This window comes from Pseudophryne corroboree, chromosome 2 (genome assembly GCF_028390025.1).
Source record: "Pseudophryne corroboree isolate aPseCor3 chromosome 2, aPseCor3.hap2, whole genome shotgun sequence".
In the NCBI taxonomy this organism is placed as follows: domain Eukaryota; kingdom Metazoa; phylum Chordata; class Amphibia; order Anura; family Myobatrachidae; genus Pseudophryne; species Pseudophryne corroboree.
This window is the reverse complement of record NC_086445.1, coordinates 633,676,704-633,697,582: the sequence shown is the minus strand read 5'-3', so window position 1 is coordinate 633,697,582 and position 20,879 is coordinate 633,676,704. Positions and strand designations below refer to the sequence as shown.

The following is a 20,879-nucleotide window of genomic DNA, read 5'->3' as shown; positions in this document are numbered from 1 at the left end:
CTGGGAAGAATCTCCGGCTGTAGACGTCCCAGTCTCTCGCCTATCTAATAAGGCAGTGATCGCGGGCCTGGAACGTCACGATTTCCTAGTGTCCCTGGATATCAAGGACTCCTACCTCCATATCCCAATTTGGCCTCTTCATCAGGCCTATCTGAAGTTCGCCCTGATGAATGATCACTACCAGTTCCAGGCATTACACTTTGGCCTGTCTACAGCTCCGAGGGTGATCACAAAGGTGATTGGAAGACTCACAAGGTGATGGTGGAAATGATGTTCCAGCTCAGGGTCCAGGGGGTCAACGTGGTCCCTTACCTGGACGATCTCCTGATAAAAGCGAGTTCCAGAGAGCTCCTACTGCTCCATATAGATCGCACTATACTCCTTCTGTCACACCACGGGTGGATCCTCAATTTACAGAAGTCCCACCCGGAGCCATCTCAGCGGCTCCTGTTTCTGGGAATGCTACTGGATACTGTAGCACAGAAAGTGTTCCTCCCAGAGGACAAAGTGAGAACTCTCCAGGAAATGGTTTGCATGGTTCTCAGACCGACTCGAGTTTCCATTCATCTTTGCATACGATTGTAGGGAAAGATGGTAGCCTTGTTCAAGGCCATCCAGTATGGACGGTCCCATGCCAGACTCTTTCAACTGGACATCCTGAACAAGTTGTCCGGTTCCCATCTCCAGATTCACCGGATGATTCAACGGTCACCCCAGGCCAGGATTTCACTCCTGTGGTGGCTGCAGTCTTCCAATCTCCAGGAAATTTGACGCTTCGGAATTCAGGATTGGATTCTCCTCACGACTACTGCGAGTCTGAGAGGTGGTCACCCAAGGGGTGCAGTTCCAGGGCAGGTGGTCTGCACAAGAGGCCCTACTTCCAATCAACATCCTGGAACTTTGGGCTGTCTACAATGCCCTGATTCAGGCCTCCCTTCTGCTCCAGGATCAAGCAATCCAGGTACAGTCGGACAACGCCACGGCTGTCGCGTACATCAGTCGACAAGGAGGGACAAAAAGCAGGGCCTGCATGTGAGAAGTCTCAAGAATACTCCTCTGGGCGGAAAGAAATGCACTAGCACTGTCCGCAGTCTTCATTCCGGGAGTGGACAACTGGGAAGCGGACTTCCTGAGTCACCACGATCTCCACCCTTAGGGGTGGGGCCTACATCCCCAAGTATTTCAACAAATCATCGGTTGGTGGGGTTGCCCCCAGATCGGAATGATGACGCCTCGCCTCAACGAGAAACTTTGCTTCTATTGCTCGCGAACCAGAGACCCACAGGCGTGCGCAGTGGATGCAATGACGTCGCCTTGGCCTTAACAGCTGGTCTGCATATTTCCTCCGATTCCGTTGATCCCAAAGGTGCTCAAGAGGATCCAGCATCACGGAGTACAAGCAGTTCTGCTTGCCCCGGAAAGCATGGTACGCGGATCTTCTGGACATGTCCGTCAAAGACGCTTGGCCTCTACCACTCAGAAGAGATCTTTATCCAGGACCGTTCGTCTACCTGGACTTACGGCGGCTTCGTTTGACAGCATGGAAGTTGAGCAGAACATCCTAGCTCACAAGGGATTTTCCAAAAAGGTCATTGCCACTATGGTGCAAGTCAGCAAACCTTTGACGTCAAAACACTATCATTATATCTGGCGGAGATACGTCTCCTGGTGCAAGAAACGCACATATCCGTCTGCCGATTTTCACTTGGGAATATTCCTTCATTTCCTGCAGGCTGGAGCGGATCAAGGCTTACGTCTGGGATCCATTAAGGTACAAATTTTGGCTCTTTCAATCTGTTTCCAGAAGAAGTTGGCTATACTGCCTGAAGTTCAGACATTCTTGCAAGATGTGCTTCACATCCAACCTCCGTTTGTGCCGCCTGCGGCTCCTTGGGATATGGATGTGGTATTACGATTTTTACAGTCCTCCTGGTTTGAACCTCTGATGACGGTAGAAGACAAAAACCTCACGTGGAAGACGGTGATGTTACTGGACCTGGCTTCTGCTAGACGTGTCTCAGAATTGTGGGCCTTATCGTGTAAATGTCCGTATTTGGTCTTTTATGAAGACAGAGTGGAGCTACGGACTAAACAGTAGTTCCTGCCGAAGGTTGTTACCGCGTTTCATCTGAATTAACTTATTGTGGTTCCGTCCTGTTATGACGCCTCTGCTCCTCCTGTGGCATTGGATGCTGTACGTGCATTGATGTCAAGCGTACAGCTTGGATCAGAAAGACTGATTCCTTGTTCGTGCTCTATGATGCGCAGAAGAAGGGTTGCCCTTCTTCAAAGCAGTCCATTGCTCGTTGGATTCGACTTACTATCCAACATGCCTATGTGTCAGCAGCCTTACCTGTTCCTAAGTCTCTAAAGGCCCACTCTACAAGATCAGTGGGCTCTTCCTGGGCAGCTGCCCATGGAGTCTCGGCCTTGCAACTACAGTATGCTGAGCCGCTACCTGGTCGGGGAAGAACACCTTTGTGAAGTTCTACAAATTTGATACCCTGACCAAAGAGGATACCTAGTTTGGGCAGGCGGTGCTGCAGATGTCTCTGCACGCTCCCCACCGTTCTGAAAGCTTTGGGACATCCCCATCGTAGTAATGTGTCCCCAATATCCCTTATGGATGCTAGAGAAAATAGGATTTTAAATACCTACCGGTAAATACTTTTCTCGTAGTCCATAAGGGATGTTGGGCGCCCGCCTCTGTGCGGTGACTTTCTGCAGGTTCTCTGTTGGCTGTTACCTGTTCAGCCGTTGCTGTTATGTTGCCAGAAGTTGCTGGCCCAGTTATGTTATGGTGTGCTGGTGTATAAATCTCGCCTCACTTCTCGTTGTTATGTTCCTTCTCTCAAGTATGTAATTTCTCCTTCGGCACTGTTTTACCTATAACTGCCTGTAGGAGGGGGCATAGAGGGGAGGAGCAGGCACACCCAGTGGAAGAAATTTAACGTGCACTGGCTCCTTTGGACCCCGTCTATACCCATCGTACTAATGTGTCCCCAATATCCCTTATGGACTACGAGAAAAGGATTTACCGGTAGGTATTTAAAATCCAATTTTCTGCTTTGTTTTAAGAGTCTCGCGATGAAGGGAGTCCAGTCACCCTTTGGCTGTAGTAAGAATTATGTTGAGAGGATGAAAATAATTTATTGTACAGATAGTCTTTTTTGTGTTGTATGATCTTAAGAGACTGACTAGACTCTAAGAATACTATTACAACAATAAACAAGAAAAAGCGCTGGGAAACTGGATAAGAATTTACTAACAATTTTAATAAAGTGATAAAAATAAATTAATACTGTTGCAACAGATGATTAAAACAAAAGTGTATCTAATTGAAATTAGGGCATAATATAGCACTGCAAGAAATTTAAAAAGTCCCGTATACTTGGTATGGAATATATATTGTTGGCCGGTACTCAAATGAACCAGTTCATCCCCAGGAATAGTGCCACAGTCCAGGAACAAATATATGCGAATGGTATTATTACCAACTGCAGTTAGAATGACCTTACTGGCTTGGTTCAAGATGCTACTTGGTCCGATTGGTCGCTCAGGTCCAAAACGTGCAGATGTCCAATTCGCTGATGGAAAAAGTTCCTATATCCGACTTCTAGGCGGTTGTAAGGGGATGAAGAATCAGAGTCCAGCCAATCCACCGACGCGTTTCGCTGTTTAGCACAGCTTTATCAAGGTGATGTGTTGCAGTGACTGGGTGCCCTTTATATAGCAGTGCTAATAGCCCATATGAAACAGGTGTGTCAAATTAGAAACATTTAAATAATGAATAAAACAAAATTCTATCCAGTTCCCAAGTATAGTGACAGACTCTGAGACTGTAATATCATTCATACATCATGTTTTTATTAATGCAAGACCCTTTTTGTATAATTACAATAAATATAAAGGCCGGTTTCCGGTCACATGATCGCTGGGTCATTTCCTATATCTGGAACGCAAATACGCTCCAGTTTCCTGTATATGGAACACAGACTTGTTCCTATTGGTTGGCGTCCGGTCACGTGACCGGCACAGGGCCAAGCCTCCGACAAGCCCAGTGTCCTGTTGCCAGGCGACGGACCACACGAAGGGACCCATTCCGGTCACGTGATTACTTAGTAATTCCTTAGTAATTCCATTCCATTTTAATTCCATTTTTGCATCTAAGAATACTATTGCTCAGTAGATTACGGAATTAATCTGCCAGGTTTATGTGGGAGCAGTTCAATTCTGGTTCCAAAATATTTGAAGGCTCAGGCAACTAGATCAGTAGGGGCTTCATGGGCGTCTAGGCATGTGGCCTCTACAGAACAGTGCACTGGTCATCTGTCTATAGCTTGGCAAATGAGAAACTTTGAGTAAAAAAATCCCTTTTTTTTTTTTTTTGTGGTGGGTAGGAAAAAATAATCACGTTTTGCTTTTTAATTCACTTTTTTATAAATTTCAGTATGCAATTTTGGCTTGTTGGGTAGATTGTTTATTTCTCCTTACATGGCAAATACAAACTACTTCTGTTTTCAGCGTATTAGTTGTAATGCATAACTACTTAGTAATATTCATTTTGGAATAAGATCTGCCGAAAACTTATATCAAAAAGGCTTAACATGATGCATAGGTTGAGTAGCCTGTGGTGTAATTCAAGGCAGCAGAACCAAGTGATACTTTGTGCCACCTAATCTAAACCGGCATCAGAGAAGCACTTTATAGGTCGTATTTTACTGTATATGAATAAAAGTAACTTCTTAAATATAATTCTCCGTTTCTTGCTTTGCATATTTTTCTTGCTTTGCATATTTTTACCAGCAGTTGTGGGCAGGACAGGGAAAAAATTATGGCACTAAAGACAAACTGTTTAGTAATTGCTTGGCACTGAACACACACATTCTGAATACAAAGATTATACATCACAGTGAAATTCCCCTCTTTCTCTTCATGGTTTTGATGGCTGACATGTTGAGAATAGATGTGCAGATTGACTCAAAATGGCAGTGTGTAGCTATGTGTTGACATCTTGTATAGGCAAATTATAACACATAATTCAAAATATTGACAGCGCCTTACATCCTACTGTGTACCACAAACATCTAGCATTTGGTACATGCAACGAAATAAGTTTCTTTGTGTGTGTTACAATTGCCACCCACCACCCCATGTCATTTACCTGAAGTGAGTCCATTCTAACCATCAGTGAAAGTAAAAATTTGAGGTGACCATTTTGGATGAATAACATCATCACGTTGCCATGTGGGAGAGGGTATATACAGCATAACATACCGTTACTATATTGTCATTGCTATTTATGTCCCCTATTCTGATATATATACATTGCATTCAGAAAGTTTGTGTTCCAGCTATAAAGTTTCTACATTTCTGTATCTTCAAAGACTAGTGCTAGTTGGGGATGCAATCAATTTGCCATCTGTCAGGAATATCGACCCAGAATCCCGACAGCCGACAATGGCAACAGCCGGAATCCTGGTGCGCAGGGCCTATTCCCACTCGTGGGTGTACATGACACCCATAGACTGAGAATAGAGTCTGGCTCGCAGCTTGGCGAGCCTGCAAGGTGTCTCTTGGCGCTCACCCTGCTGCTGGCATTCTGGCGGGTGGGATGCCGCTGTCGGAATCTTGACAACTTGCATCCTGCGCATCGGTAAATAGTATGTATTCCATTAGATTGGCCTAAACAATAGTTATTCTTTCCTGTTTTCCTTTCCTGTTGGAAACTACAGTTAGTGAAATGATTTTGTCATGTACTATGTTTACCTAAAGTCACTCTCTCTGTTACTCTATACAGAACCAGGCCTATGAAATTATTCTCACTCTAGGACAGGCCTTTGAGGTTGCTTATCAACTGGCCATACAGGCCCAGAAATCCCGTCTCCCTGAAGCATTGGTCTCTCGACCCTCAAAACCTGTCCCTAAGCCACGTGGTAGTATAAGGCGGCAGAATGTAAGTACTAAATATTATTTTTCACAAGCAAATAATTATATCTGTGTATTTTGATATCCTTGTATAGGAAACTCATTTTTACTAATGCTCTCTGAATGCTACTTTTACGTCCTTTTTATGTTCTGAATTTTAGTAAAAATGTAAGATAACTGTAAGTGGCAATATTGATGTTTTTTATTAAAAAAAAAATTGCAAAAAAAAAAATAAGCATTCTCACATCCATCTCTAGAGCAGCATTTTCAAATATGAACATAAGAAACAAGATTTTGCATTTTAAGATTCAAATTATTCAAATTAACCCACACACCAACCTAGTACAGAGTATAGATAGGACACATTTTATCCAGACGGTCCGGACTCTTTTTAGCCACGAAAAATGGGGCATTTTCACATTTTTATTTTTTGGAGCATTTTTTTTCCCGGGACCGCTCCAATTAGCGTGGACCTATGTGTTTTCACGGCTGCGATCAGCAATGCATGCTTGTCGTGTGTTTGGTTTTGCTTAAAAAAAATAAAAAAATAAATACCAGGCATGCTATGGCATTGGGTCTAATTGGAAATCCCCAGGCTGGTAAATTACTACGGCTAATTGGATACTGCACTTAGTGTTTATATTAAAAAAAAAAAAAAGCAAAGAAATCAATGTTAAAAACTACCTGTTCAATAATAATCATACATACATACAAACATGACTAGCAGAAGCTTGACTAAATATAAATAATTTTTTTTATAAGCAAGGCGAGACTAGAGGCATGGTGCGAAAAAATAAAGATACTGGTAACTGCAATTTATTATATTTTGATACTTTAAATTATGTAAAGCCTGCCTGATTTTCTAGAAACCCTATCTCCAAATCAACTTGAATAAGATATGTCCATAACTCACTGTAATATTTGTTACTAGCCTATTGTGTAATATAACTGCATTTCAGTAATCACTGTCATCTTTTCAGTTTCTAGCATTTTTTTACTTTACCTTTCTCCACCAGAGTATCCTAATCTAGCAATTACAGGTCATAGTTTTTGCAAATTTTCTTCCATGGTCTTTCTGCCATCCTTAACTGATTACCATTGTGTAATATGGTTTTGTAATGTACCTGTCAGCTAAACTCAAGATGGATTTAATTTCAAATACATTAAAATACTCACGTGTTAGTAATTTTCTCCAAAATGTATAGTTTACATTATTGTCTAAAGTTTCATGGAATGGTCTGCACATCTAAGACCTAATATTTAAAACACACTGGGTTCATAGGCTGTAGGAGCAGTGTAGTTTCTCTTTAATTTTTATTTATGTATGAAATAGACAGACCATATAAAAGAATTGTCATGAAAATGTATGAAAGTGATCATAGGATTGTTTAAGTCATGCAGTGCATAACATGCTTACATTTCCACATCAGATGGAGTCCTTAGAATGTGAGCAGCCCGTAGCCCCTCATGGAAGTGTGTCATGGACTGTGGACCCCAAGCAGTAGGCCGTAGCTTGCATCTGAAGTGAGTTACAAAATAATAAAGAGTAATAGTAATAAATTAAAGCCAGAAACTGTTTATGATCGCTAGAGAGGACAGCCATAGGCAAAAGTAAAGAGCGCACCAGTTATATTTTATTTTTTAAGTTGATTTAACCTGCCTCACCTCTGTGCTAACGGTTGATTGGTACTTTTCTGTCTGATGGTATTTTGACTTCAATTTCCATTTTGTTTTTGTTTTTTGTCTGTGTCACCAGACAATGATTATTAAAGAGGCACATTGTTTAAAAAGAGTAGACTCTCTTCTTTCAATTGAGGGTGTCATTCATTTACTTGAAGTCAAGATGGGTGTTACAATCCCCTCATACATCATATGCTCCTTAATATTTGGTTATTTTCTAGTGATCACCAAAAAATGGAAAGGGGTATTTGAAAGAAGAGACTGTAATTTTTCAAATTAAAGTATGCTGAATTTATTGAAGCCATGATGGCCAAGATCCTTTTCTCATCAAAGAGCTTCTTAATGATTGATTTTCACTGTGGGAGATATTTATATTTCTCTTACGTCCTAGAGGATGCTGGGGACTCCGTAAGGACCATGGGGTATAGACGGGCTCCGCAGGAGACATGGGCACTATAAAGAACTTTAGATGGGTGTGCACTGGCTCCTCCCTATATGCCCCTCCTCCAGACCTCAGTTAGATCCTGTGCCCAGAGGAGATAGGGTGCATTACAGGGGAGCTCTCCTGAGTTTCTCTGAAAAAGAATTTTGTTAGGTTTTTTATTTTCAGGGGGCACTGCTGGCAACAGGCTCCCTGCATCGTGGGACTGAGGAGAGAGAAGCAGACCTACTTAAATGATAGGCTCTGCTTCTTAGGCTACTGGACACCATTAGCTCCAGAGGGTCGGAACGCAGGTCTCACCCTCGCCGTTCGTCCCGGAGCTGCGCCGCCGTCCTCCTCACAGAGCCGGAAGATAGAAGCCGGGTGAGTATAAGAAGAAAGAAGACTTTACAGGCGGCAGAAGACTTCAGATCTTCTCTGAGGTAACGCGCAGCGGTAACGCTGCGCGCCATTGCTCCCACACGCACACAGCGGGCACTGAAGGGCGTAGGCGGGGCGTCCTGGGCAGCAATAAACCTCTAGGACTGGCTATTAGAGTTATATAGGCTGCAGAGGCAGTAGATTATACAATCCCCCGCCAGTGTTAAAAAAAAAAATTGAGCGGGACCGAAGCCCGCCACTGAGGGGGCGGAGCTTGATCCCACAGCACTAACCAGCGCCATTTTCTCCACAGCACATGCAGAGAAGCTGGCTCCCCGGACTCTCCCCTGCTGAACACGGTGACAGAGGGCAAAAAAGAGGGGGGGGGGCACTTATAATTGGCGCAGTGAGTGTATATTGATAGATAGATTTATATATATATATATATATATATATATATATAAACGCTGTTTGTCTGGGAATTGATTTCCAGTGTCAGTTGGCGCTGGATGTGTGCTGGCATACTCTCTCTCTGTCTCTCCAAAGGGCCTTATTGGGGAACTGTCTCCATATAAACATATCCCTGTGTGTGTGGGGGTGTCTGTACGCGTGTGTCGGCATGTCTGAAGCGGAAGGCTCATCTAAGGAGGAGGTGGAGCAGATGATTGTGGTGTCTCCGTCGGCAACGCCGACACCTGATTGGTTGGACATGTGGAATGTGTTAAATGCAAATGTGACTCTGCTTTGTCTAATCTCTTATGTAACAGAGTTCAGGGAGTCAATCCATGGCTTTGACGGCGTCACAGGGCCATTCAGGGTCTCAAAAACGTCCCCTATCCCAAATAGCAGACACTGATACCGACACGGATTCTGACTCCAGTGTCGACTACGATGAAGCAAGGTTACACCCAAGGGTGGCCAAAAGTATTCAATTATATGATTATTGCAATAAAAGATGTTTGCATATCACAGATGACCCCTCTGTCCCTGACACGAGGGTACACATGTTTAAGGAAAAGAAACCTGAGGTAACGTTTCCCCCATCTCATGAGCTTAACGCGTTATGTGAAAAGGCTTGGGAAACCCCAGACAAAAAACTACAGATTCCCAAAAGAATTCTTATGGCGTATCCTTTCCCTGCACAGGACAGGGTACGGTGGGAATCCTCGCCCAGGGTGGACAAGGCTTTAACGCACTTATCCAAGAAGGTGGCGCTACCGTCTCCAGACACGGCAGCCCTCAAGGATCCTGCTGATCACAGACAGGAAACGACTCTAAAATCAATTTATACACATACGGGCGCTTTGCTCAGACCGGCAGTAGCATCGGCTTGGGTTTGCAGCGCAGTAGCAGCTTGGACAGATACCTTGTCAGCTGACATTAATACCCTAGATAGGGATACCATTTTATTGACCCTAGGTCACATTAAGGATGCAGTATTATATATGAGAGACGCTCAGAGAGACGTTGGGCTGCTAGGTTCGAGGGCCAACGCCATGGCGATTTCTGCTAGGCGAGCACTGTGGACCCGCCAATGGACGGGTGATGCTGACTCAAAGAGGCATATGGAAGTTTTGCCTTACAATGGTGAGGTTTTATTTGGGGAAGGTCTCGCGGACCTGGTTTCCACAGCTACCGCGGGTAAATCTACCTTTTTGCCTAACGTTCCCCCACAGCAAAAGAAAACACCACAGTATCAGATGCAGTCCTTTCGTTCGCATAAGTCCAGAAGAGGTCGGGGCTCTTCATTCTTCGCCAGAGGTAAGGGTAGAGGGAAAAGAATGCCGGCTACGGCCAGTTCCCAGGAGCAGAAGTCCTCCCCGGCTTCTACTAAATCCACCGCATGACGCTGGGGCTCCACTGAGGGAGTCAGCACCGGTGGGGGCACGTCTTCGACTCTTCAGCCACGTCTGGGTTCAGTTGGACGTGGATCCTTGGGCGATGGAAATTGTATCCCAAGGCTACAAGCTAGAATTCGAAGACGTGCCTCCTCGCCGATTCTTCAGATCGGCTTTACCAGCTTCAACCCCAGGGAGGGAAATAGTTTTAGCTGCAATTCAAAAGCTGTGTCTACAGCAAGTGATTATCAAGGTCCCCCTAATACAACAGGGAAAAGGGTACTATTCAACCCTGTTTATGGTCCCGAAACCGGATGGCTCGGTCAGACCCATTCTAATTCTAAAATCCCTGAACTTGTACTTAAAAAGGTTCAAGTTCAAGATGGAATCGCTCAGGGCAGTTATCTCCAGCCTGGAAGGGGGGGATTTTATGGTGTCACTAGACATAAAGGATGCATACCTTCACGTCCCCATATATCCTCCTCATCAGGCATACCTGAGATTCGCTGTACAGGACTGTCATTACCAGTTTCAGACGTTGCCGTTTGGGCTTTCCACGGCCCGAGGGTTTTCACCAAGGTAATGGCGGAAATGATGGTGCTCCTGCGCAGGCAAGGAGTCACGATTATCCCGTACTTGGACGATCGCCTGATAAAAGCGAGATCAAAGGAACAGTTGCAGAAAAGCGTGTCGCTCTCTCTGAGAGTGCTGCAGCAGCATGGCTGGATTCTAAATCTACCAAAGTCACAGTTGGTTCCAACGACTTGGCTATCTTTCTTAGGCATGATTCTGGACACAGAACAAAAGAGGGTTTTTCTCCCGATGGAAAAAGCCCAGGAACTCCAGAATTGTCACAACTGAGGGTTTAGGCTGACAGGAGGAAGCCTCAGTTGTAGGGGCTGGAATGAAGTTAAAACTTAGATGGTTTAATCAGACCCCTGGACATGTAAGTGTGGAAGGAAACCCGAAGGTGTGACCATGACAAGCAGGTTAAAAGTCAAATGAAAGTTTATTAAACAGACTCCGTATAATCACAACAGCGTTCACAGTCAGTACTAGCAGTGGCAGATAATACAGTTCCTGGATCACTAAACCATAAAAGGTATAACAGGGCACTGGTAGGTTGCAGAACGGATGTTATAGTCCTTGGGTAGAATAACCTTACCAGGCCAAGCTGTAGTAGTGGAGACAACCGAGGAACACGCCAGTAGGTGTATGAGATGATGCTGGTAACTGGAATGCACTGTAGGAGTCACTGGACGGAACCAGCCAGATGGTGGAGACACGGAGTTAAAACTGAAAGATGCTAGGGTGCGTGGAAACAGATGAAATGAAGAGTGGTTACCGGTGGTAGTGGATACTGCTGGTAAGAAGAAATCCGCTGGGAGAGCACCGGCTCTTTAAGGAGGCTGAATTCTGTTGGAAGCAGGTTGCTGGAAACAGATGGGTTAATAGCTGAAAGCTTGGAAGCTGGAAGCAAACGAAGTAATAACTGAAAGCTGGATCAGTCACAGAGGATTGCAAAGTCAGGCTGCACCGCAGGATGGAAAGCAGGTGCGGGTCTCTTCGTGGATGCTGGAGACAGGAGCTGGAACCTGGAGAAACAAACCACAGGAGAGAGAGACTGGAACAAGGTATGACATTCAAAGCACTGACATCTATCTGGCCCAGACACAGGATACTTATACCTGCTGCTATGCAGGCATTGGCTGGGCAATTATGCAGATTCCAGCGACGGTGGATTGGAGGAATTGGAGCATGTGATCAAATCCAACATGGCTGCGCCCATGCTGGAACCTGGAGGGAAAACTGGTTTGAAATGAAATGTGCAAACATAATGATAATGGCGGCGCCGGCCGCGGAGGACAGGAGACGCCAGATGACAGTTATATGCTGAGACACTTGGAGGGCAGCAGAGGCCGCGGCAGGCATGATACATGATTCTGAGAACCTGCAGCAATAACACAGTAACGGCGGCGGAGGACGGAAGACGCCATGTTGGATTCAAACATGGCGCCGCTGTGGTAGTGTCTCAGAATGACAGGAGGGATGTGCAGAGTGTTGACACAGATGAGATCCGGATTTGGAACGCTGGGCCAGTCTCAGAAGACACCTAAACGGCAGGTAATGGCGTCCAGATACCCGGATCGTGACAGCACCCCCTCCTTTAGGAGTGGCCCCAGGACACTTCTTAGGCTTTAAAGGAAACTTTGAGTGGAAATTTCGGACCAAGGCAGGAGCATGGACGTCTGAGGCATTGGTCCAAGAGCGTTCTTCAGGACCATAGCCCTTCCAGTCAATGAGATACTGTAGCTGACCGTAACGAAAACGTGAGTCCAAAATCTTGGCCACCTCGTACTCGACTCCCCGTTGAGTCTGAACTTTGGGAGCTGGAGGAAGTGCGGAATGAAACCGATTTAGGATCAGCGGTTTCAACAAGGAAACATGAAATGTCCTGGGTATTTTCAAGAAGGGTGGTAACTGTAATCTGTAGGCAACAGGATTGATGACTTGTTCAATCTTGAAGGGACCGATGTAGCGAGGTGCAAATTTCATGCTGGGAACTCTCAACCTCAAATTCTTCGTGGACAACCACACACGATCACCCACCTTGAGAGCAGGAACCGCTCTACGCTTCCTATCGGCAAACTTCTTATACCTGGATGAGGCTTTAAGCAGGGCTGCGCGGACGTTCCTCCAGTTATTTGAAAACTGACGCAAGGCGACATCCACTGCTGGAACAGAAGTTGCGGGAAGGGGTTGGAATTCTGGGACTTTAGGGTGGAATCCATAATTAATGAAGAATGGTGTAGAAGAAGATGAGGAATGGTATTGATTGTTGTGGCTGAACTCGGCCCAAGGAAGGAGTTGAACCCAGTCATCTTGAGAGGAAGACACATATATACGGAGGAAGGCCTCCAAGTCCTGATTCACCCTCTCGGTTTGACCATTGGTCTGAGGATGGTAAGCCGTGGAAAACTTTAACTTGACTTGGAGGGCTTGACACAAACTTCGCCAAAATTTGGCTACAAATTGTACTCCACGATCCGAGATGATCTCTTCAGGAAGACCGTGAAGTCGGAAGATCTCTTGTATAAATACTTGAGCCAACTTGGAAGCTGACGGAAGACCGGTGAGAGGGATGAAATGTGCCATCTTGGTGAACCGGTCAACTACCACCCAGATGGTATTAAACTTGTTGCAGATAGGTAGATCGGAAACAAAGTCCATCGACAAATGGGTCCATGGTCGACGGGGAACAGATAATGGAACCAGTTGCCCCGCAGGCGACTGGCGGGAGACTTTGTGTTGGGCACACTTTGGGCAGGAGGCAATAAATTCCATAACGTCCTTCTTCAGAGTTGGCCACCAGTAGAACCTAGAAATAAATTCAAGGGTTTTCTGAATGCCTGTATGTCCAGCAAAACGGGAAGCATGGGCCCAATGCATGAGCTTCTTCCTTAGAACTGGCTTAACAAAACTTTTCCCTGGTGGAGGCGTAGAGTCCATCCCTACCGTGGAGAATGCCAACGGATTAATAATAGGATGCTTGTCTGCAGACTCGGACTCATTTTCTTGCTCCCATGAGCGGGAAAGGGCATCGGCCTTACGATTCTGAGAACCCGGACAGAACTGGAGTTTAAAGTCAAACCTAGAGAAGAAAAGTGCCCATCTGGCCTGACGAGGATTCAGACATTGTGCGCCTTTGAGATATAAAAGATTTTTGTGGTCGGTAAGTATGGTGATTGAGTGGGAAGCTCCCTCCAACAGGTATCTCCACTCCTCCAGAGCGAGCTTGATGGCCAGCAACTCCTGATCGCCAATGGCATAGTTGCGCTCAGCTGGGGAGAACTTCCGGGAGAAGAAACTGCAAGGATGTAGATGTCCATCTTTGGCCCTCTGGGATAACACTGCTCCTACTCCAACGGAGGAGGCATCTACCTCTAAGATAAAAGGAGAGTCAGTGTCGAGCTGTTTCAGAACTGGTGCAGAGATGAACCGTTGCTTCAGAAGGTGAAAGGCCTGCGTAGCTTCCTCGGACCACTTGGACGGATTAGCACCTTTCTTGGTTAATGCAGTGATAGGCGCCACAATGGTGGAAAAGTCTCGTATAAATTTTCTATAATAATTGGCGAACCCTGGGGGCGTGGCCTGGCTGTGAATGGAGTCAGAAGCAGAGTTACTGAGCTCCTCTAACTACCTGTGAATAACAGTAATCTGACCCCTCCTGCAAGCCCCCCTGGGCACACAACGACCCTCACTGCTTCCCCAGGCCCCCCTGCAGAGTCCCTAAAGGAGCCGCAGAATCGGGGAGCAGTTTTCACTGCTCCTGCGGATTGCGGCCTACAGCTCAAACGAAGCCGGGACCTCGATTTTCGGGCTTCCCCGAGGAAGGCTCCAGGAACCCACGGACCGCTTCTCGGACTCGTTCCGGGGCCCGTATCCTGAAGTACCCGCTGCCAGCAGCTGAGGAGGACCCACCCAAGGCCGGCCAAGCACTTCTAGAGACCCATCTACCCGGGGACCCGGAGATAGAAGGCCGGAAACGGACCGGACGGACGCCCGGCGGCCCTCACACAAGTAAGTCCCCTCACTGCTTGCCGGCACCCCTGCAGCCTCTTACCTTCCCACCCGACTCTACACACAGCTACAGACACCCCCCCGTGCACGGGGCAAGTCCAGGAGGTCTGCACACCTCAGGCGGAATCGGGGCCTACACGGCTGAGAGACCAGGGCCTCGATTTTCACACCTCCCCGACGGCGATCTCCAGGCCCAAGAAGAGTCGGAAACGGGTCCCACAGCGGCGCCCAGCGTACCCTCCGCTTCCCCACACTGCTCCACTTCCAATCCCAACCCCCCAGTCACCCACCAGACGGGGCCACACAGCCCAAAAGGCACTGGGGCAACATTTAATCAGTGATTCTGCAGGCCTGCATGTACCACGGCGGCCATCTCGGATCCTCAGGCACTCCTGATTGAACTATCTCGGAATCCTCACTCACTATCATATACTCCGATCCCGGGGTCACCTATATTAAAAGCAACCCTGCAGCCGTGGCCTGGACACCTATCTGAACAGATCCCTGTGGCTGACGCCTCCACCTATGCGGTCTCCTATACTCTGAAAAAAACCTCCGGGATGTATATGTAATTCACCTCCCTTCGGCTGCACGGCACGGGATAACACCCCATCCACTTCACAGTTTTTGATTTTCCCCTATACACCTGCGCAGCGTCATCCTAGATCAAAAGGATCATGTCTAACAGGAACCGTAAAGCACCCCCGGGTGACTCAGCGGCATTCTTCGGCCCCAAGCGAGGCAAAAATACGAATCAAAACCCGGTCTCACCCGGAAACACACAAGATACGGGATCCTCTCCGGCTAGATCTGACTCAGCCCTTATGGTCGATGTGGATCCATACGACTCTTTAGTGCAGCGCATAGCGACCACATTCAGAGTTGAACTGCGCGCAGCTATCCAAGAACTTAAGACAGAAATGTCCTCCCTGGGGTCCCGCACCGACGCGTTAGAGCGCAAGACCGACGACATCTGCAATTACCAAGATGTGGTCACCCAAGAGGTCTCGGAACTGCGATCGGAAGTCGACCTCATACGCGAACAAGTAGAGGACCTGGAAAATCGCTCGCGCAGAAATAATTTGCGAATACGCAATGTACCCGAGTCTGTGGACACCCCTACACTGCCGGAATTCCTCATGGGCCTCTTTCAGCAGCTACTCCCGGATCTCTCGGACGACCAATTTTTGTTGGATCGAGCGCACAGAGCCCTCCGCGCAAAACCACCTCCAGATCAACCACCTAGAGATATTATCCTCCGCATGCACTTTTTCCACGTCAAAACGAAAGTGCTCAATGCTTGCCGAGGCACCCCGGCTATCCCATACAAGGGATTAAATCTCCTTGTTTTCCAAGACCTTGCTCCCTCCACCCTCAAAAAACGGAGAGAAATGTTACCCGTCACTAAAGCCTTACGTAACCGCCAGATCCTCTACAGGTGGGGATTCCCATTCGCCCTACAGTTCACGTTCAACGGCCGAACCCACTCAGTTAAGAACCCCGATGATGGACTGTCCGTACTAAGACGACTGGGACTGTTCTCGACCTCTCCCCCTGAATCTTCTTCGGACCCAACAGATAACCCAAAGTCGAGAACCCCCCCACAAGCTGAGTGGTCGACCGCCCGCTGATTTCCCAGGATTTCTAGTTCAGGGATGAACAGAAGGTTTTCCTTTCCATAAGATTAATGTTTTGGAATCATTATCTGTATAAATGTTGATGTTTGTCTGTTGGTCTCGCCGGGCGCCGGGGCGGGGCCTCCCGCCGGGCCCCCCTGCGGACCGTCTTCCCGACGCCCTGAGTTGACGGCGTTGCGGATTGGGCGGCGGGGTGCCCCGGGGTGGCCTCGCCCGGGCGCCCGGCGATGGCACAATGACGCGTTCGCTTGTATGCTTAAGGAATGTTTATTTCCATTAACGGTTCCAGGTTTAAGTTCACCCTTGTTCAAATCTTAGGCTGTGATATTTCAACTGTATACGCCAGGGTAACACTTTTCCTAACACCAAGACCAAGCAGTCGTTGGGATAACCCACCAACTCCTACGGTTCAATCAGACCCTACCTAAAAGATATTGGGGTGTATCCCCCTCCCTGCCGTGCAGACTACCCCCCCCCCCCATGCTCAAGTTCATATCAACCCTTTTTGTGTTGCTATGCTCAACTGACACCAGGCGTTCCTCTGGTCACCCCCAGGTCTCGCCCCCACAACACCGGACCTCCCTCCCATACGGATGGAGTCCGTCAGAGGTGTTGAACGTCGTGTCTTTAAGACTACGACCATACCCGGATACTCGGTTGGCCGCAAGGCCCCAATCTCCCTTGTTTTGTTCTCCCAGCTTTTCCCGTCCCGCCCACATCCCCCCCACACAGCTCTGCGCTACCCCCGCGAGGGTTAGTCCCTCCCTAAGCCGAAATCGGCTCTGGAACCCCCCATGACTCTTAAAATTGTGTCACTGAATGTCAACGGACTCAACTCCCCCCAAAAGCGTACTATGGCCATCCAATATTTTAAAAAACAGGGGGCGGACATAATTCTTTTACAAGAAACACATTTCAAATCGATACACCCCTCCCTTGCCTCGAGAGCTTACCCCCAGGCCTTCTACTCCACCTCCCCCCAAAAACGTAAAGGTACCGCCATTCTACTCCGCGCTTCACTCCATTGCGCTGTTGAGAGCTCCTTTTCAGACCCCAAGGGCCGCTTCAATATAGTAGTACTTCAACTTGGAAACTCTTTCTTAACTGTGGCCTCAATTTACTCCCCCAATATGGAGCAGGGTTCCTTCCTCAGCGACTTCCGCCCTCAACTGGAAAAAATAACAAAGGGACGAGTGGTCGTTGGTGGAGATTTTAATGCAGTACCAGATCTAATATGGGACCGCACCCAATCCAGTAACCCCAGCCCATCGACAATCAGAGAATCCAGACGACTGACAGACTACATAACATCTTCGGGCCTATACGACGCCTGGAGAGTACTACATCCATGTGAACGAACGTACACTCACTACTCAGTCCCCCACAAGTTACACTCCAGAATAGATCTATTCTTGGTAGACTCCTCCACAGTGCAGGGTTTGGTCAGAACTTCAACTTCCCCGGTGGTATGGTCAGATCACTTAGCAGTGTCCCTGACCATTGACTCCTCCCCTGCACCCCCCACAACTTTCCGATGGAGATTGAACACGGCCCTCCTATTGAAAAAAGAATATCTTACCCAGACTACTGAAGTCTTGAAAGAATTCTTCACTCTAAATACCACTGACGAGATTTCACCTGCAATAATATGGGAAGCACATAAAGCTTCCATTCGAGGTCACTTCATCTCCCTAACAAAAGCGCAAAAACTGAAGGACCTCCGGGAGGTCGCGGATCTCGAGAACCAAATTAAAGAACTCACAGTTCGACACCAGCGTACCCCCAAACGCACGATTTATAACAAACTCCTGGCTCTTAAAGGCCAGTTATATCAAATTCTGTCGGCCAAAGCGGCTAAGACCATGCGATGGCTACAACACAAATTTTATTCTAAGGGTGACAAGGCGGACTCCCTCTTGGCCTCTCGCCTACGGGCCCGCAAACAGAGAAATAGGATCCTCTCCCTAAAAGACCAACAGCACAAAGTGACATAAGACCCCCAACAAATTGCCCATTGCTTCAGGAAATATTATCAATCCCTATACAATCTCCCCACCCCGGAGGACCCCACCAGTCTACAAAAACGTATAGATAGTTTCCTCTCCTCTTGCTCCCTCCCAACCTTATCTCAGCCTCAGATAGACTCACTTAATCAGGAAATTTCCTCTGAAGAAGTTGATCTCACAATTAAAACACTGAGGAATTCCTCAGCTCCCGGCCCAGATGGTCTACCGGCCCTATACTATAAAAAATTCAGTGGAACACTGACCCCGGCCCTGACGTTATTGTTCAATGCTATCTTGGCTGGTACGCCTTTCGACAACGCCACCACTAGAGCAGAAATAGTTGTCATCCCCAAGCCCGGCCGCGATCCCACGGAGTGTAGTAGCTACCGCCCGATATCATTACTGAACTCAGACCTGAAGTTATTCGCAAAAATACTCGCTAATCGCCTTGCGGTGATGATTGCCTCTTTGGTCCACCCGGACCAGGTCGGATTCATCCCAGGCAGGCAAGCGTTTGATAACATCAGAAGAGCTATTGATACCCTACACTTTGCAGACGCCTCCGCAATTCCCTCCTTAGCGATGGGTTTAGACGCCGAAAAGGCGTTCGATCGCATATCATGGACATATATGGATCGCACACTCCGACGCTTTGGATTCATGGGCCGGTTCCTCACGGGCATTGAATCCCTTTACTCCTCCCCTTCAGCCAGCGTCCTAGTAAATGGCCAACTGTCTCCTCCATTCACGATTGCGAATGGTACAAGACAGGGCTGCCCTCTGTCACCCTTAATCTTCGCGCTGATGATGGAACCACTGGCATCGAGGATCCGCGACAGCCCGGATATCTCAGGGATTACAATTGGATCCTCTCAGTTTAAGATCTCCCTATATGCAGACGATATCCTGCTTACCCTCTCAAACCCCCACATCTCCCTCCCAAACCTCCTACACGTTATACAAGAATTTGGATTCATTTCAAACTTTAAAATTAACGACACTAAAACAGAGGTGCTAGACTTTCATCTCCACGCCCAATTAAAGATATCTCTGCACAGTAATTTCAAGTTTGATTGGAAGAAATCTCACCTAAAATACTTAGGCGTTAACCTCACTAGACAACACTCCCAACTATTTAAAGCCAACTACCCTGAACTCATTCATAACGTTACTAGAGATCTGCAGAAATGGTCAGGTCAATATATTTCTTGGTCCGGACGAGCCAACGCCCTGAAAATGAACATTTTGCCTCGTCTCCTATATTTATTCCAGGCACTTCCGATACGAATACCCTCAAAGGTGTTCGCAGATTTACAGAAGAAATTTTCACACTTCCTGTGGTCAGGTAAAAGACCCCGGGTTCGCTTCAAGACACTCTACAACAGGAACAGAGAGGGTGGACTTGGAGTACCTAACATCAAATTATATTATTACGCGGCCCACCTTTCTCAGGCCGTCTTATGGCACTCTCAGACAACGTCACGTAGATGGGTTCAATTGGAATCCGAACTCGTCCGTATGAGATCCATCTCCACCCTCCTCTGGATCCCACGAACTGATAGACCACCAGAAAGCGCTAATTTCCCGTCAATATTATTTACGGTCACACTTTGGGACAGACTCACTAAGACTTTCTCCTTATTGTCCTCCCCCCCCGCTCTGGCACCCCTTTGGAACAACCCGATGTTCCCCGAGGGACGGCTCACTCACACTTTCCAACACTGGCAGATGCACGACCTACTGTTCATTAATGACATAGCACCATCTCGCTCTTTCCCAGCCTTCTCCGATATTCAGAGTAAATATAATCTACCTCCACACTGCTTTTTCCAATATCTACAACTCCGTAGTTTTCACATTGCATACTTACATTCACATAGTTCCTTAACACGCTCACCTCTTGAATCATTATGCTTGCTGCGATCTCCTTCAAGGGGCCTTCTGTCATCTATCTACCGTCTCATGCTCACTCATGATCTACCCACAAAGACCCCTCATGAAATAGCCTGGGAATCTGAATTACAGGACCACCTAGAACCAGACACCTGGGAACAAATTAAACAAAATCTTGTATCCTCAGCGACCTCAATCAGACATAGAGAAAATTTGTTTAAAATTTACGTTCGATGGTACTTGGTGCCATCCCGTCTGAGTAGAATATTCCCTTCAGCATCGGACAGATGTTGGAGGAATTGTGGGTCAGAGGGAACCCTGCTCCATATATTCTGGGATTGTCCCCGGATAACACCGCGCTGGAAAGCCATTCGGAATTTGATATTACGAATCACCGGAGTAACGGTGCCCTTCTCCCCTACTTTCTTCATCTTTCCAAGGCCCCTCCCCGGTATTCCAAAACCTAAACAAAGACTCATTTGGCACATTGCGACCGCACTGAAATGTAAGATTG

The 20,879-nt window shown here is 47.1% G+C and overlaps 1 protein-coding gene across 6 annotated transcripts in view; it reads left to right on the top strand.

The window, feature by feature from the left end:
- Positions 1–20,879, top strand: part of ANKS1A (ankyrin repeat and sterile alpha motif domain containing 1A) — a 599,988-nt gene that overhangs the window by 563,761 nt on the left and 15,348 nt on the right. For all 6 annotated transcript variants that reach the window (XM_063954919.1, XM_063954917.1, XM_063954921.1 and 3 more), the window contains 2 exons: positions 5,801–5,956; positions 7,359–7,452. In XM_063954919.1, coding sequence (XP_063810989.1) covers positions 5,801–5,956; positions 7,359–7,433 — 231 coding nt within the window. In that variant the 3' untranslated portion in view covers positions 7,434–7,452. The remainder of the gene's footprint in view (positions 1–5,800; positions 5,957–7,358; positions 7,453–20,879) is intronic.